Genomic DNA, 16,703 nt, shown 5'->3' with positions numbered 1-16,703 from the left:
TCTGTATCACCTGATAAGAGGGGTTTCCAATGCACCTACAGTTTGAAACATGCATTCTCCGAAAGCCCACTATGCCCAGAAAAGACTGTGCCTCTCTCTTGCTAGTGGGTGGAGACATGGCAGTGATTTTATCATATCTGCTGGGAGGTGGCGACACCCATCTTGCCATTTTCTACCTAGGAACTGAATTTCCTGGGCAGCTCCTTTCACTTTGTTTCACTTAATAGCAAAGCCAGCTTGCAGAAGAATTTGGGTTATTTGCTCTCCTTTCTCAAAAACTTCCTCTACTATATCGCCCCATCCAACCATATCATCAATGTACTGTAAGTGCTCAGGAGCACTGCCCTGTTCCAATACAGTTTGGATCAGCCCATGGCAAGTGGTCGGGCTGTGTTTCCACCCCTGGGGCAAATGGTTCCAAGTATACTGAACACCCTTCCAGGTGAAGGCAAACTGTGGCCTACATTCTGTGGCCAAAGGAATGGAAAAGAAGGCATTAGCAATGTCAATGGTGGCATTCCATTTGGCTGCTTTTGACTCCAGTTCGTACTGGAGTTCTAACATGTCTGGCACAGCAGCACTCAATGAGGGTGTGACTTCATTCAGGCCACGGTAGTCCACCGTCAGCCTCCATTTTCCACTGGCTTTACACACTGGCCATATGGGGCTGTTAAAAGGCGAGTGAGTTTTGCTGATCACTCCCTGGCTCTCTAGTTGACAAATCAACTTATGAATGGGGAGCAAGGAATCCCTGTTGGTGCGGTACTGACATCTGTTCACTGTTTTTTGTAGCAATCGGTACCTGCTGCTCTTCTACTCATAGCAACCCTACAACAGACGAATCTTCTGACAGGCCAGGCAAAAGACAGCTGCTTAATGTTGTCTGTGTCTACAGCAGCTATTCCAAAGGCCCATCACCTTAGTATCCTTGAAATGCTCCCTTCTAAGATAATCAATACCAAGTATACATGGAGCCGCTGGGCCAGTCACAATAGGATGTTTTTGCCAGTCTTTACCGTAGAGGCTTATCTCAACCTCCAATACAGTCAATTTTTGAGAGCCCCCAGTCACTCCAGAAATAGAAATTAGTTCTATCCCTTTATAACTTGAGGGCATCAGAGTGCACTGTGCATTGGTATCCACCAGTGCCTTATATTTCAGTGGTTCTGATGTGCCAGGCCATCAAATCCACACAGTCCAATAAACTCTATTATCCTTTTCCCCCCCGACTGAGGGCAGGGCCACTCTATTCATTACCTGTGGTAACTGGAGCAACTGCACTGGTGATTGATTTGTTTTGTAATTCTCTCACCCATGCTCGAAGTACAGGAGTAGTTTGGTCATGCCACTTCCTCATGTCATCTCCACGGTGACGTAGGTAACACTACAAGGCAATATGCAATGTAGTCTTACTATTGTTCCTTGCTTGATCTGGAAAGCATTTGCCTTTAATACCTGAGATTTTTGATGATACAGGTGAGGAGGAGGGTTCATCATCTTTAATTAGTTGGATTTTCATTAGTTTGATCAGCTCCTTCATTAGACTCCTTTGATTATCCTGATCTTCATCAAGTGTTTCTGATACTACTACGGGTTTGTCATGATTAATCAATAGAAACACTTGTTCTTGCACTTCATTCAGTTTGTCTGTTACTTGTGAGATGGCTGAAATGGAAGTGTGAGTTGGAGGTAGACGTTGTTCATACTTTTGGAGTGTAAGAATCAATTCAAAAACTAAGGGTCTTCTCAGTTGGTCCTCGTATCTGCCAAACATTGCTGCTAGTGTACCGGTGTATCTTTCTGATGCTGTTGTTGTGAGTTTCCGCCATATATCAGGCGGCATCCTCGCTCTCTCAGGATCATAGTTTTGGCATGGATTGTTAGGAACAAAATTAAGGTCATACGTTTCCACCATGGCTATTTCCCCCAAATACTGGATACCCTTTTCAACTGTATCCCACCTTTTCATCACAGGCTTCACATTGTCTTTGAAGGATGCCTTTCCTTCACAACTACTAACACTCTTTCCCAGAGGGTGGCAGCCCCATCCAAAAAACATCTACTAATCCCTCTGTCAATAGATGAGTCTCTGGCAGTGCCTCCTAGTTGGCAAGCTTCATTACCATCTAGAGACAAGATACTGGCCCCGCTGTCCCAACAGTGAAGCAACCAGGAAATGAGAGTTTCATTCGGGCACCGTGTAAACTCCTTTCTTGAACCTTGGATTTCAGTCATCTTCAGAGGTCGACTAGTAGTAATAGAGACTTCTTCTTCATCACTCTCTTCTGCATGTCTCTTAGTTTTTTCTTTTGCCTTCCCCAATGATGGTGATTCTGAGGAGGGCCCCTCACCTGGATCGTCCTCTACCTCCTCCTCCTCCTCTTCTTCTTTTTTCCATTCTAACTGCGAGGACACTCGTTTCCATTGCTTGCCTTCCACAGGGGCAACTGACATTGTTACTGGTGTCTCCTGTGACTGATCAGATTTGACTTGGAGACTTCCCCCTTTGGCTTGAACCTCAGCTCGGAAACTCTCTCTCTCCAGAATAGTATTATATAGAGCACGGTAAGCACAAGCCAAACCCCAAATAAGTTGTACCTCCTGAGATGTATGTAAGCCTCACCATCCCTGACTCAAATACTGGCTTAGTTTCTCGGAATCCCACAGGTGTTCAAGAGTGAAATCCCATGACATTGCGGTCCCCACGCTTCTAAGATGTTTCCTAAACCTCTCCATATTCCTAGCCAGTCAGCATTCTCTGGTTTTGGAGGAGACTTCTTCCACATAACACAAAAGACAGGGATCTCTTGGAAAGAGTCCAGCGGAGGGCCACGAAGATGGTGAAGGGCCTGGAGCATCTCCCCTATGAAGAAAGGCTGAGTGAACTGGGTCTGTTCAGCCTTGAGAAAAGGAGACTGAGAGGGGACCTGATCCAGGTCTATAAATATCTAAGGTGTGGGGGGCAGAATGGCGAGGCCGGACTCTTTTCAGTGGTGAGTGGAGACAGGACAAGGGGAAACGGCTGGAAACTGCAGCATAGGAAGTTCCGCACAAACATGCGCAAGAACTTCTTTACAGTGAGGGTGACGGAGCACTGGAACAGGCTGCCCAGGGAGGTGGTGGAGTCTCCTTCTCTGGAGATGTTCAAGACCTGCCTGGATGCCTACCTGTGCGACCTACTGTAGGGAACCTGCTTTGGCAGGGGGGTTGGACTCGATGATCTCTGGAGGTCCCTTCCAACCCCTACAATTCTGTGATTCTGTGATTCTGTAATGGGGGAAGGGAAGGAGAGTGATAGAAAAGATAGAAAAGAAGAAGCAAGGAGTCTTTATAGGCAGCAAGAAGGAGATAGTCACCACCATGGATCCAGCGAGGTTCGTAGTTCAGTCTTTGATCTTCAGTAGCGGTGGGTCGTCAGGCAGAGTTGTCCTGTTGACAACGACGACGAAGCACGACGAACCACGACCATGACGATGATGGCCCTTTTTCAATAGTTTCAAAGTAGTTGAGTCAGCTGCCTTTGGAGTGACAGCTCAAATCCAAAGTGGTCGAGTCAGCTCTCCTTTGAGTGGCAGCTTCTGGCTCTGGGATCTCAGCAGAAACTTCCTTTGTTCTTATCTTCCTGGCCTTGCCAGCAGATAAGAGGAAGCAGGGAGGCACCAACTTGTATCTTGCCTTCGCAGGATACAATGGTATCATCCCCCAGTCTTCCATAGCAAACAGGAGTTATTTGGTAACAGGCTAGATCTTCTGCCAGTAAACAGTCCTGAGCACTAGCTTCCGAAGGCAAACAGTTCCAAAGATGTAAAATTGTCCACACAGCGACGTTGATTGCCACACAACATCCATCACTTGACTCCTCAACAAAATACCTAAGGAAGCAAACTTTGAACCAGAAAAACAAGGAAGGATTCTCACACATGTCGCCACAGGACTTGTTTCTCGAGACCCAGTATGGTGTTTCGGGCGGTAACATGGGGTACTGGATATGTTTCAAGCCACCCAGTGGTTGCCTCCACCATAGTAAGCACATAATGTTTACCATTGCGAGATCGTCTCAAGGTGATATAATCAAGCTGCCATGCCTCCCCATATTTGTACTTTTGCCATCGCCCTTCCTCCCACAGAGGTTTCATCCTCTTGGCTTGTTTGATGATGGCACATGTTTCACAGTCATGAATAACCTGTGCAATGGCATCCATAGTTAAGTCCACCCCTCGGTCTCTAGCCCATTTGTATGTTGCATCTCTTCCTTGATGACCTGAGGTCTCATGGGCCCACCGAGCTAGAAATAATTCACCCTTGTTCTGCCAGTCCAGGTCTATTTGAGCCACCTCAATTCTGGCAGCTCGGTCTACCTGATGGTTGTTTTGCTGTTCTTCAGTAGCCCGACTCTTGGGCACATGAGCATCTACATGGCGCACCTTTACAACCATATTCTTTGTTCGGGCAGCAATGTCTTTCCACAGTTCAGTAGCCCAAATAGGTTTACCCCTTCTTGGCCAGTTATTTTGCTCCCACTGCTGTAACCACCCCCATAAGGCATTTGCTACCATCCACGAGTCAGTGTAAAGATAGAGCATTGGCCACCTCTCCCGTTCAGCGACATCTAAGGCCAGTTGGACAGCCTTTACCTCTGCAAATTGGCTTGATTCGCCTTTCCCTTCAGTGGCCTCTGCTACTTGTCGTGTGGGGCTCCACACAGCAGATTTCCATCTGCGCTGCTTTCCCACAATACGACACGATCCATCTGTGAACAGGGCATATTTCTTTTCATTCTCTGGTAGTTCGTTGTATGGTGGGGCCTCTTTAGCACATGATACTTCTTCTCCTGGTGGTGTTCCAAACTTTTTACCTTCAGGCCAGTCCATGATGACCTCTAGGATTCCTGGACGGCTGAGGTTCCCCATCCGTGCTCGTTGTGTAATCAGTGCAATCCACTTACTCCAAGTGGAATCAGTAGCATAATGGGTGGAGGGAACCTTTCCTTTAAAACATCCAGTTCAGCACTGGCAGTCGAGGTGCCAGAAGGAGCTGTGTTTCAGTACCGGCTACTTCGGAAGCAGCCCGAACCCCCTCATATGCAGCTAAGATCTCCTTCTCAGTTGGAGTGTAGCCCTCTTCTGACCCTCTGTACGCCCGACTCCAGAATCCCAGGGGTCGGCCTCGGGTCTCTCCTGAGGCTCTTTGCCACAAACTCCAAGTGGGACCGTTCTCTCCAGCAGCAGTATAGAGGATGTTCTTTATACCCTGTCCCGTCCGTACTGGCCCTAGGGCCATGGCACAGGCTATCTCCTGTTTAATCTGTTTAAAAGCCTGCCGCTGCTCAGGGCCCCATGTAAACTCATTTCTAATTCGCGTCACATGATAAAGGGGGCTTACAATGAGGCTGTAGTTTGGAACATGCATTCTCCAAAAGCCCACTGCACCCAGAAAAGATTGTGTCTCTCTTTTGCTAGTGGGTGGAGACATAGCAGTGATTTTGTCGATCACATCTGTCGGGATGTGACGACGGCCATCTTGCCACTTTATAACTAGGAACTGAATCTCCTGGGCAGGTCCTTTCACTTTGCTTCGCTTAATAGCAAAACCAGCACTCAGAAGAATTTGGATTATTCTCTCTCCTTTTGTGAAGACTTCTTCTAATGTATCGCCCCACACAATGATATCATCAATGTACTGCAGGTGCTCAGGAGCACTGCCCTGTTCCAATACAGTTTGGATCAACCCATGGCAAATGGTCGGGCTGTGTTTCCACCCCTGGGGCAAACGGTTCCAGGTATACTGAATGCCCCTCCATGTGAAAGCAAACTGTGGCTTACATTCTTTGGCCAAAGGAATGGAAAAGAAGGCATTAGCAATGTCAATGGTGGCATACCATTTGGCCGCTTTTGACTCCAGTTCATACTGGAGTTCTAACATGTCCGGCACAGCAGCACTCAGTGGGGGTGTGACTGCATTCAGGCCACGGTAGTCCACCGTCAGCCTCCATTCTCCACTGGCTTTACGCACTGGCCATATGGGGCTGTTAAAAGGCGAGTGAGTTTTGCTGATCACTCCCTGGCTCTCTAGTTGACGAATTAACTTATGAATGGGGAGCAAAGAATCCCTGTTGGTGCGGTACTGCCGCCTGTGCACCATTTTTGTAGCAATCGGTACCTGTTGCTCTTTTACTCGCAGCAGCCCCACAACAGACAGATCTTCTGACAGGCCAGGCAAAACAGACAGCTGCTTAATGTTGTCTGTGTCCACAGCAGCTATTCCAAAGGCCCATCGATACCCCTTAGGATCCTTGAAATGCCCCCTTCTGAGATAATCAATACCTAGTATACATGGAGCCCCTGGGCCCGTCACAATAGGATGTTTTTGCCAGTCCTTACCAGTGAGGCTTATCTCAGCCTCCAACACAGTCAATTCTTGAGAGCCCCCGGTCACTCCAGAAATATGCATTGATTCTGTCCCTTCATGACTCGAGGGCATCAGAGTGCACTGTGCACCAGTGTCCACCAGGGCGTTATATATCAGTGGTTCTGATGTGCCAGGCCATCGAATCCACACAGTCCAATATACTCTATTATCCCTTTCCCCCCCCCGACTGAGGGAAGGGCCCCTTTATCCATTACCTGTGGTAACTGGAGCAACTGCACTGGTGGTTGATTTGCCTTGTAATTCTTTCACCCGGGCTTGTAGTACAGGAGTAGGTTGACCGTGTCACTTCCTCATGTCTTCTCCATGGTCACGTAGGTAATACCATAAGGTAATTCGCAGTGTATTATCCCTTACTTGAGCCGGAGAGCGTCTGCCTCTAACAGCTGAGATCTTTGATGGTGCATGTGAGAAGGAATGTTCATCGTCTTTAGTTAGGTGGGCTCGCATCGTCTCCTTCATCTCCTTCATCTCCTTCATTAGACTCTTTTGATTATCCTGATCTCCATCAAGTGTCTCTGATACTGCTACAGGCTTGTCACGGTTAATCAGTTGAGACACTTGCTCCGTCATTTTTGATATAGTAGCCACGGCAGCATGAATTGGGGACAGCAATTGTTCGTAGTTTTGGAGCGTAACAATTAATTCATAAACTATGGGAGTTCTCTGTTGTTCCTGGTATCTGTCACACGCTGACGTTAGTGTAGCGGCATATTTGTCCGGTGCTGTTGTCACGATTTTCTGCCATATCTCAGGCGTCGTCCTCACTTTTTCAGGGTCGCAGTCTTGGCATGGGTGGTTAGGAACAAAGTCAGGGTCATACAACATTTCCACCACGCCTATTTCCCTCAAATACTGGATACCCTTTTCAACTGTATCCCATTTATTCATCGCAATCTTCAAGCCATTTTTGAAGGGATACTTTTCCTCCACGGCTATTAACACTTGTTCCCAGAGGGAGGCAGCCTCATCCGAAACTCGACTAATTCCTCTATCAATAGCTGGATCTCTGGCAATGGCACCTAGTTGGCGAGCTTCATTACCATCCAGAGACAAGCTATGGGCCCCACTGTCCCAACAGCGAACCATCCAGGAAACAAGAGTTTCATTCGTGCGCTGTGTAAACTCCTTTCTTGAACCTTGGATTTCAGTCATCTTTAGAGGCTGGCGAGTAGTAATAGAGACTTCCTCTTCATCACTCTCTTCTGCATGTCTCTTAGTTTTCCCTTTTGCCTTTCGCGATGGTGGTGGTTCTGAGGAGGGCCCCTCGCCTGGATCTTCCTCCACCTCCTCTTCCTCCCCTTCTCTTTTTTGATCAAGACGCGAAGACACTCGTTTCCATTTCTTGCCCTCCACAGGAGCAACTGACATTGTTACTAGTGTCTCCTGTGATTGATTAGATTTGACTTGGGAATTTTCCCCTTTGGCTTGAACCTCAGCTCGGAAACTCTCTCTCTCCAGAATGGTATTATATAGGGCACGGTAAGCACAAGCCAAACCCCAAATAAGTTGTACCTCCTTAGATTTATGTAAGCCGCATAGTCCCTGACTCAAATACTGGCTTAGTTTCTCAGGATCCCACAGGTGTTCAAGAGTAAAATCCCATGACACTGTGGGTCCCCATTGTCACGGATTTGACCAGATCAATCTATGTCCGTGACAGGGGCGACAGGCCTCTGCCCTCCCCCCCCCACCCCAGTCCCACAAAAATGGGAAGGAAGGAAGGGAGGAAAAGAACAGGGGCAACAATCTATGGAGGAAAACTTATTTTACTATAATATTGGAATACAAGGTAACACAATAGATACAATTTAATTGTAATTGAGATTAATAAATCAGATTAATAAATCAGACAAGATGAGAGAGAGAGAGTTCCCGGGACCGATTCAAACCTGAAAAGCTTGGAACGGCTAGGAAAGCACCCTCCAGCACCCACTGCCAGGCAGCAAGAGAGCGCCCCCCCCCACCTGGAAGAGCCAGATCCCGTGACTGCTGTAATGTACAGGGATAGGTACCTGGGATTGGGGCAGTGACACTTTAATGCCCCGTATACTACATGATGTTTTGATGTGGAATACTGAAATCCAAAAACAAAAACAAAAAAAACATAGAACCATGACATTCCACCCCTTATTCTACATCGTTACATCATGCTTAAAATATATATACATATGTACAAACAAACAAAAAATGATTAAAATGCACACATGGCTATATACATATACATAGAATTAGTAACTGCACTCCCCCGGCATCAAGTTTCCCTGTGGTACACACTGGACATCCCCATTCTTCTGCATTACCCACCAAGTGGATCCTGGTCCCTGGGCAAAAACTGTACCACTGAGAGGTTTGCCCTTTCCAGAAGCTGGAAGAACCCAAACTGCCTTTCCTAACATGTTCTTTACATGTACAACAGGGACTTTATCTCCCTCTACGGTATGTAGGGAACTGGATTGGTTAGGACCATCACGATTAATAGATCCTCTGGTATTGACCAACCAGGTGGCTTCTGCCAAATGCTTCTCCCAGTGCTTAAATGTTCCGCCACCCAGTGCTTTTAGCATCGTTTTTAACAATCCATTGTATCGTTCAATTTTACCAGAGGCTGGTGCATGATAGGGAATATGGTAAATCCACTGAATGCCATGATCTTTGGCCCAAGTATTTACAAGAGAATTTTTGAAATGAGTCCCATTATCCGACTCAATCCTTTCTGGGGTGCCATGTCGCCACAGGACTTGTTTCTCGAGACCCAGTATGGTGTTTCGGGCGGTAGCATGGTGTACTGGATATGTTTCAAGCCACCCAGTGGTTGCCTCCACCATAGTAAGCACATAATGCTTACCATTGCGAGATCGTGGCAAGGTGATATAATCAACCTGCCATGCCTCCCCATATTTGTACTTTTGCCATCGCCCTTCCTCTCACAGAGGTTTCATCCTCTTGGCTTGTTTGATGATGGCACATGTTTCACAGTTATGAATAACCTGTGCAATGGCATCCATAGTTAAGTCCACCCCTCGGTCTCTGGCCCATTTGTATGTTGCATCTCTCCCTTGATGACCTGAGGTCTCATGGGCCCACCGAGCCAGAAATAATTCACCCTTGTTCTGCCAGTCCAGGTCTATTTGAGCCACCTCAATTCTGGCAGCTCGATCTACTTGATGGTTATTTTGCTGTTCTTCAGTAGCCCGACTCTTGGGCACATGAGCATCTACATGGCGCACCTTTACAACCATATTCTTTGTTCGGGCAGCAATGTCTTTCCACAGTTCAGCAGCCCAAATAGGTTTACCCCTTCTTTGCCAGTTATTTTGCTCCCACTGCTGTAACCACCCCCATAAGGCATTTGCTACCATCCATGAGTCAGTGTAAAGATAGAGCATTGGCCACCTCTCCCGTTCAGCGACATCTAAGGCCAGTTGGACAGCCTTTACCTCTGCAAATTGGCTCGATTCTCCTTTCCCTTCAGTGGCCTCTGCAACTTGTTGTGTGGGGCTCCACACAGCAGTGGCATCAGTAGCATGATGGGTGGAAGGAACCTTTCCTTTAAACATCCAGTTCAGCACTGGCAGTCGAGGTGCCAGAAGGAGCTGTGTTTCAGTACCGACTACTTCAGAAGCAGCCCGAACCCCTTCATAAGTGGCTAAGATCTCCTTCTCAGTTGGAGTGTAGTGCTCTTCAGACCCTCTGTACGCCCGACTCCAGAATCCCAGGGGTCGGCCTCGGGTCTCTCCTGAGGCTCTTTGCCACAAACTCCAAGTGGGACCGTTCTCTCCAGCAGCAGTGTAGAGGATGTTCTTTATACCCTTTCCCGTTCGTACTGGCCCTAGGTCCACAGCACGGGCTATCTCCTGTTTAATCTGTACAAAAGCCTGCTGCTGCTCAGGGCCCCATGTAAACTCATTTCTCATTCGCGTCACATAATGAAGGGGGCTTACAATGAGGCTGTAGTTTGGAACATGCATTCTCCAAAAGCCCACTGCACCCAGAAAAGATTGTGTCTCTCTTTTGCTAGTGGGTGGAGACATAGCAGTGATTTTGTCGATCACATCTGTCGGGATGTGACGACGGCCATCTTGCCACTTTATAACTAGGAACTGAATCTCCTGGGCAGGTCCTTTCACTTTGCTTCGCTTAATAGCAAAACCAGCACTCAGAAGAATTTGGATTATTCTCTCTCCTTTTGTGAAGACTTCTTCTGCTGTATCGCCCCACACAATGATGTCATCAATGTACTGCAGGTGCTCAGGAGCACTGCCCTGTTCCAATACAGTTTGGATCAACCCATGGCAAATGGTCGGGCTGTGTTTCCACCCCTGGGGCAAACGGTTCCAGGTATACTGAATGCCCCTCCATGTGAAAGCAAACTGTGGCTTACATTCTTTGGCCAAAGGGATGGAAAAGAAGGCATTAGCAATGTCAATGGTGGCATACCATTTGGCCGCTTTTGACTCCAGTTCGTATTGGAGTTCTAACATGTCTGGCACAGCAGCACTCAATGAGGGTGTGACTTCATTCAGGCCACGGTAGTCCACCGTCAGCCTCCATTCTCCACTGGCTTTACGCACTGGCCATATGGGGCTGTTAAAAGGCGAGTGAGTTTTGCTGATCACTCCCTGGCTCTCTAGTTGACGAATTAACTTATGAATGGGGAGCAAAGAATCCCTGTTGGTGCGGTACTGACGCCTGTGCACCATTTTTGTAGCAATCGGTACGTGTTGCTCTTTTACTCGCAGCAACCCCACAACAGATGGATCTTCTGACAGGCCAGGCAAAACAGACAGCTGCTTAATGTTGTCTGTGTCCACAGCAGCTATTCCAAAGGCCCATCGATACCCCTTAGGATCCTTGAAATGCCCCCTTCTGAGATAATCAATACCTAGTATACATGGAGCCCCTGGGCCTGTCACAATAGGATGTTTTTGCCAGTCCTTACCAGTGAGGCTTATCTCAGCCTCCAACACAGTCAATTCTTGAGAGCCCCCGGTCACTCCAGAAATATGGATTGATTCTGTCCCTTCATGACTCGAGGGCATCAGAGGGCACTGTGCACCAGTGTCCACCAGTGCCTTATATATCAGTGGTTCTGATGTGCCAGGCCATCGAATCCACACAGTCCAATATACTCTATTATCCCTTTCCCCCCCCTGACTGAGGGCAGGGCCCCCCTATTCATTACCTGTGGTAACTGGAGCAACTGCACTGATGGTAGATCTGCTTTGTAATTCTTTCACCCGGGCTCGTAGTACAGGAGTAGGTTGACCGTGCAACTTCCCCATGTCTTCTCCATTGGTCACGTAGGTAATACCATAAGGCAATTTGCGGTGTATTACCCCTTACTTGAGCTGGAGAGCGTTTGCCTCTAACAGCTGAGATCTTTGATTGTGCACGTGAGAAGGAAGGTTCTTCGTCTTTAGTTAGGTGGGCTTGCATACATTTTATCATCTCCTTCATCTCCTTCATATCCTTCGATAGACTCTTTTGATTATCCTGATCTTCATCAAGCGTCTCTGATACTGCTACAGGTTTGTCACGGTTAATCAGTTGAGACACCTGCTCCGTCATTCTTGATATTGCAGCAACGGCAGAAAGAATTGGGAACAGCAATTGTTCGTAGTTTTGGAGCGTAAGAATTAATTCATAAATTAAGGGCGTTCTCTGTTGTTCCTGGTATCTGTCACACGCTGACGTTAGTGTAGCGGCATATTTGTCCGGTGCTGTTGTCACAATTTTCTGCCATATCTCAGGCGTTGTCCTCACCTTTTCAGGGTCGCGGTTTACAAATATCCCAGAATACTGGCAGTACGCCTAATCTTTCAAGGTCAGGTTTTCCAGCACAGAAACCTGAACTACTGATAATGCTCCCTAACGAAGCTCTCTAAGAGCAGAGAGAAAAAGAGATTCGTTCAAAAAGCTAAGAAGCAGTCGCCCCACGTTGGGCGCCAAAAATCTGTCACGGATTTGACCAGATCAATCTATGTCCGTGACAGGGGCGACAGGCCTCTGCCCTCCCCCCCCCACCCCAGTCCCACAAAAATGGGAAGGAAGGAAGGGAGGAAAAGAACAGCGGCAACAATCTATGAAGGAAAACTTATTTTACTATAATATTGGAATACAAGGTAACACAATAGATGCAATTTAATTGCAATTGAGATTAATAAATCAGATTAATAAATCAGACAAGATGAGAGAGAGAGAGTTCCCGGGACCGATTCAAACCTGAAAAGCTTGGAACGGCTAGGAAAGCACCCTCCAGCACCCACTGCCAGGCAGCAAGAGAGCGCCCCCCCCCCCCCGGAAGAGCCAGATCCCGTGACTGCTGTAATGTACAGGGATAGGTACCTGGGATTGGGGCAGTGACACTTTAATGCCCCGTACACTACATGATGTTTTGATGTGGAATACTGAAATCCAAAAACAAAAACAAAAAAACATAGAACCATGACACCCATGCTTCTAAAACCTTTCCTAAACCTCTCCATATCCCCTGCCAGTCATTATTCTCTAGTTTTGGAGAAGAATCCTTCCCCTTATTACTAATGAATTGGAATACATTCAGGAGAATTGACGACACGGACAACAACATGACTGTTAATTCAAGATTCAAAAAACGTTTGATAAACCAAAAGGAAAACCCGGAGACTGGTCCGAACATTGTGTTGTTTGTAAAATTAGCTACTCCATTTGGGATGTAGTTGTTTGTGAAATTAGCCATTCCTTCTGGGATGTAAATGTCAAAATTCAAATCATACCACATTTCAAGTAGGTAAAACATAGGTGTCTCCATCAGTGCCCTTAGGTAGTTATATATGAATGCAATTCCACAACACGTAAGTGTGAGATGGATTATTGGCCAGTAGGTTGTGAGTAACACCATTGCTTTAAGTCCTTTACCCAGCACCCCCACGATAACGAGTGGGTTCATCACTGGTGCTTGCTAAAAAGGGGTTAATGAATTGAAGCTAACAAGAGGAGGGAAAAAAAAATAAAAGGCACTTCCCAAACTAAGCAGTGCTCAAAGTTTACAAATATCCCAGAACACTGGCAGTATGCCTAATCTTTCAAGGTCAGGTTTTCCAGCACAGAAACCTGAACTACTGATAATGCTCCCTAACGAAGCTCTCTAAGAGCAGAGAGAAAAAGAGATTCGTTCTAAAAGCTAAAAAGCAGTCGTGCCCCACGTTGGGCGCCAAAAATCTGTCACGGAGTTGACCATATCAATCTATGTCCGTGACAGGGGCGACAGGCCTCTGCCCTCCCCCCCCACCCCAGTCCCACAAAAAATGGGAAGGAAGGAAGGGAGGAAAAGGGCAGCGGCAACAATCTATGGAGGAAAACTTATTTTACTATAATATTGGAATACAAGATAACACAATATAATACAATTGAATTGAAATTGAGATTAATAAATCAGACAAGATGAGAGAGAGAGAGTTCCCGGGACCGATTCAAACCTGAAAAGCTTGGAATGGCTAGGAAAGCACCCTCCAGCACCCACTGCAAGGCAGCAAGAGCGCAGCCCCCCCACCCGGAAGGGCCAGATCCCATGACTTCTGTAATGTACAGGGATAGGTACCTGGGATTGGGGCAGTGATACTTTAATGCCCCGTACACTACATGATGTTTTGATGTGGAATACTGAAACCCAAAAATAAAAACAAACAAACAACATAGAACCATGACACTCAGCTATCTTTTTGGAGGTCTCTATGTGTGGGTTTTTTTGTTTTGTTTTGTGCTTGTTTTCTTCCTCTGTTTATGTGTTCACAGCTGCTCCTTTTGAGCTTGTTTTCTTTTGCTGTAGCCTGTAGCTTTGCCACCCTGCTATTATTGCTATGTTTTCTGTTTTGTTCTGCCATTTCACTGCCTCTTTTTGCTCGCTTTTGGTTTGTTGGTGTGGAATAGATTGGATTATGTCAAATTATGTTACTTTGTTGTTGACTCAATACTGATTTTTGTCTGTTTCGAAATGCTTGATATTGTAGTAGGGTCTCTGTCCAATTAAGTCTACAAATAGGGGTGGGCTATCAACCCACAAAAGGTTCTAGGGCCTGAATTGTCCATGCAGTTTTTGAGTGTTGTTTGATCTGAGAAGACCATAGCTTTACCCAGTGCTGTTATTGATTAAACTCAGGCATTTCTGTTATGGTTTTATGATTTTTGGTTATTGGTATTTTACATTGTAACATCATGTAGTGCTCTGAGAGTTAAAGAGTTTATGCTTGAGTTCCAAGCACCTGTTTAGTAGAGAGGAAGAACTTATATTCCCCAGAAGACTGTTTGCTGTTCTGTTATCATTCCTGCTCAGGGGGAACACATTTAAGGCCTTGGTAGGTCACCTGACATCCCTCTTTTCGATCATCAGGCTCTCTTGCGGCTGCTTGTCTCATCCGCATGCCATTAATGTAAGGCCTTCAGCTTTTTCAGACACTCTTTCTCTCATTATAGTGGATTTATTAGCTTCAATTCTAATTATATTGTATTATAGTGTGTTATCTTGCATTCCGATACCATATTTAGTAAGTTAGTTAGTTTCACCTCAGATTGTTGCTGCTGCTTTTAATTATTCAGGGTCTCCCGTTTTCCCTTTCTGGAGGTGCAGATCTGTCGATCCCTCACCCTGGTAGCCACCGAACTGGGCTGAACTAGCCCATAAACCACTGACATTCTTCGTGGAGAATGCAGGCGTAAGCTGCTTTTTAGCTTTTAGAACAATTCTTTCTCTGCTCTCAGAGAGCCTTGTTAGTAAAGTTTATCTCTTTTGTAGGTGCGAAAAACTTGACCTTAAAAGTCCAGGCGGACTGTCAATATTCTGGGTTATTTGTAAGTTTTGATCACTGCTATCTTGCTTCTGTAAAGGGGGGGAAAAAAAAAAAAAATTCCTTTTTTTCTCTTAGACTTGTTTCTAGAGGGAGCTGCTAATTCAGCAGAGCTTGTGATTTTTAAGCAGGCTTCCTGTCTCTTCCATGAATCCTTTATGTAGTTTTTGAATGTTTATCCAGTGATCATGGTGTAGGTCTCCCTGAGTGTACTCATGAAAACATTGTGTACTCTTCCTGAGTGTAACAAGAGAGCCTTGTTAGTAAAGTTTATCTCTTTTGCAGGTGCAAAAAGCTTGACCTTGTCTCTTTGTGAGTGTTATTTGGTTTTCTGGGTTCCTCTGTGTTTGTGCAGGGGGTGGCATGCCTCCTGGCCCAAATAACAAACGAACTGTGGCAATGTTCTTAAAAGGAGGGTAAATTTTTGAGTATCATGTCAGTATTCTTGATAATACAGTATAATATGCTATATTTGTATTTGAGACTTATAAATCACATAAAATTTGAGAGAAGAATGTCTGAAACCTTATTCTGAACTGAAGGTGCATGGCTGGGGAGCCCACCCATGCACTGCCAGCCAGTGACACAGAGAGAGTCCTATGACTTTCTCCTGTGAGTTATCTTCTCCTCTGAACGCCATGTTTTCTGGGGTATGTACTTCCCTTATGAGGACCAGGTACCTGGAAAATTGTCAGTCCTGAGAACAGGAGTATTATCTCTTTAACTCCCTCTGCCTTACATGGTGTTACCATGTGGAATACTGATAACAAGATTCATAAAACCATGTCACTATGGCCTTTCTGTCATATGCTAGTTTTCTTCCTTTGTTGCTGTGTCCACATCTATTCCTTCTGGGCTTGTTCTCATTTGCTGTAGCCTGTGACTTTGTTACTCTGCTATTATTGTTGTGCTTTCTGTTGATTTATAGCATTATACTACCTGACGTACTTTTTTGATTTCATTCCTTATTTTCAACTACTAGATTTTGTTGGAAATATACAAGTAGTTTTTGTCAGGACGGTATCTCTGATAAAAGTAGATTTTATTCGTGATTGCAATGGCAGGCGTCCCGCAGGCAGGAGCGCAACATGACAGCCTTTACACCCTGTTTTTGCCCCCTTGCCCCCCCCCTCCCGTTTCCCCACTGGCTGGGTAATCCAGGTTCACAATCTTATCAGGTTTACATTTGCCATTTACTTGTTAATTTATTTGTTATCTGTTGTCAGTCAGTAGTCATCCTGTTGTTTCCAAGATGTCTTGGTGTTCTCCTTGTCCTATTGATTTTCTTTGAAGTCATCCAGTGACAGAAGTATCTATTCCTGATTTTTCTGCCACTTCATTGTCAAGGGTGGTACCAAGCCCTTGCAATGCCTTCGTTATTATGTCATCCAGAGCTGTGTTATTGGGATGAAGGTGCAACAGCCGGTACCCAGCGTTACATATACATTCTTT

The 16,703-nt window shown here is 46.0% G+C and overlaps 3 protein-coding genes across 10 annotated transcripts in view; 1 reads left to right on the top strand and 2 right to left on the bottom strand.

Annotated features, from left to right (window-relative positions):
• Positions 1-4,480, bottom strand: part of LOC125686464 (uncharacterized) — a 91,334-nt gene extending 86,854 nt beyond the window's left edge. Inside the window, exon 1 of one of the 2 annotated variants that reach the window (XR_007373805.1) lies at positions 4,185-4,463. Coding sequence is in view for 1 of the 2 variants with exons in the window: in XM_048930456.1 (XP_048786413.1) it covers positions 4,185-4,436 (252 nt within the window). In the remaining variant the exon portion in view is untranslated. Of the gene's footprint in view, positions 1-4,184 lie in introns of both variants that reach the window. The other variant, XM_048930456.1, reaches the window with a different exon arrangement.
• The window catches only part of LOC125686462 (uncharacterized), a 221,273-nt gene that overhangs the window by 15,971 nt on the left and 188,599 nt on the right, over positions 1-16,703 (bottom strand). For both annotated transcript variants that reach the window (XM_048930454.1, XM_048930453.1), the window contains exon 2: positions 7,861-8,036. The gene's annotated coding sequence lies outside the window, so the exon portion shown is untranslated. The remainder of the gene's footprint in view (positions 1-7,860; positions 8,037-16,703) is intronic.
• Positions 1-16,703, top strand: part of LOC125686461 (mesoderm induction early response protein 3-like) — a 296,480-nt gene that overhangs the window by 261,780 nt on the left and 17,997 nt on the right. The window lies entirely within an intron of this gene.

The sequence above is a fragment of the Lagopus muta genome, chromosome W, assembly GCF_023343835.1.
Source record: "Lagopus muta isolate bLagMut1 chromosome W, bLagMut1 primary, whole genome shotgun sequence".
Classification (NCBI taxonomy): domain Eukaryota; kingdom Metazoa; phylum Chordata; class Aves; order Galliformes; family Phasianidae; genus Lagopus; species Lagopus muta.
This window is presented reverse-complemented; position numbering and strand designations above follow the sequence as displayed.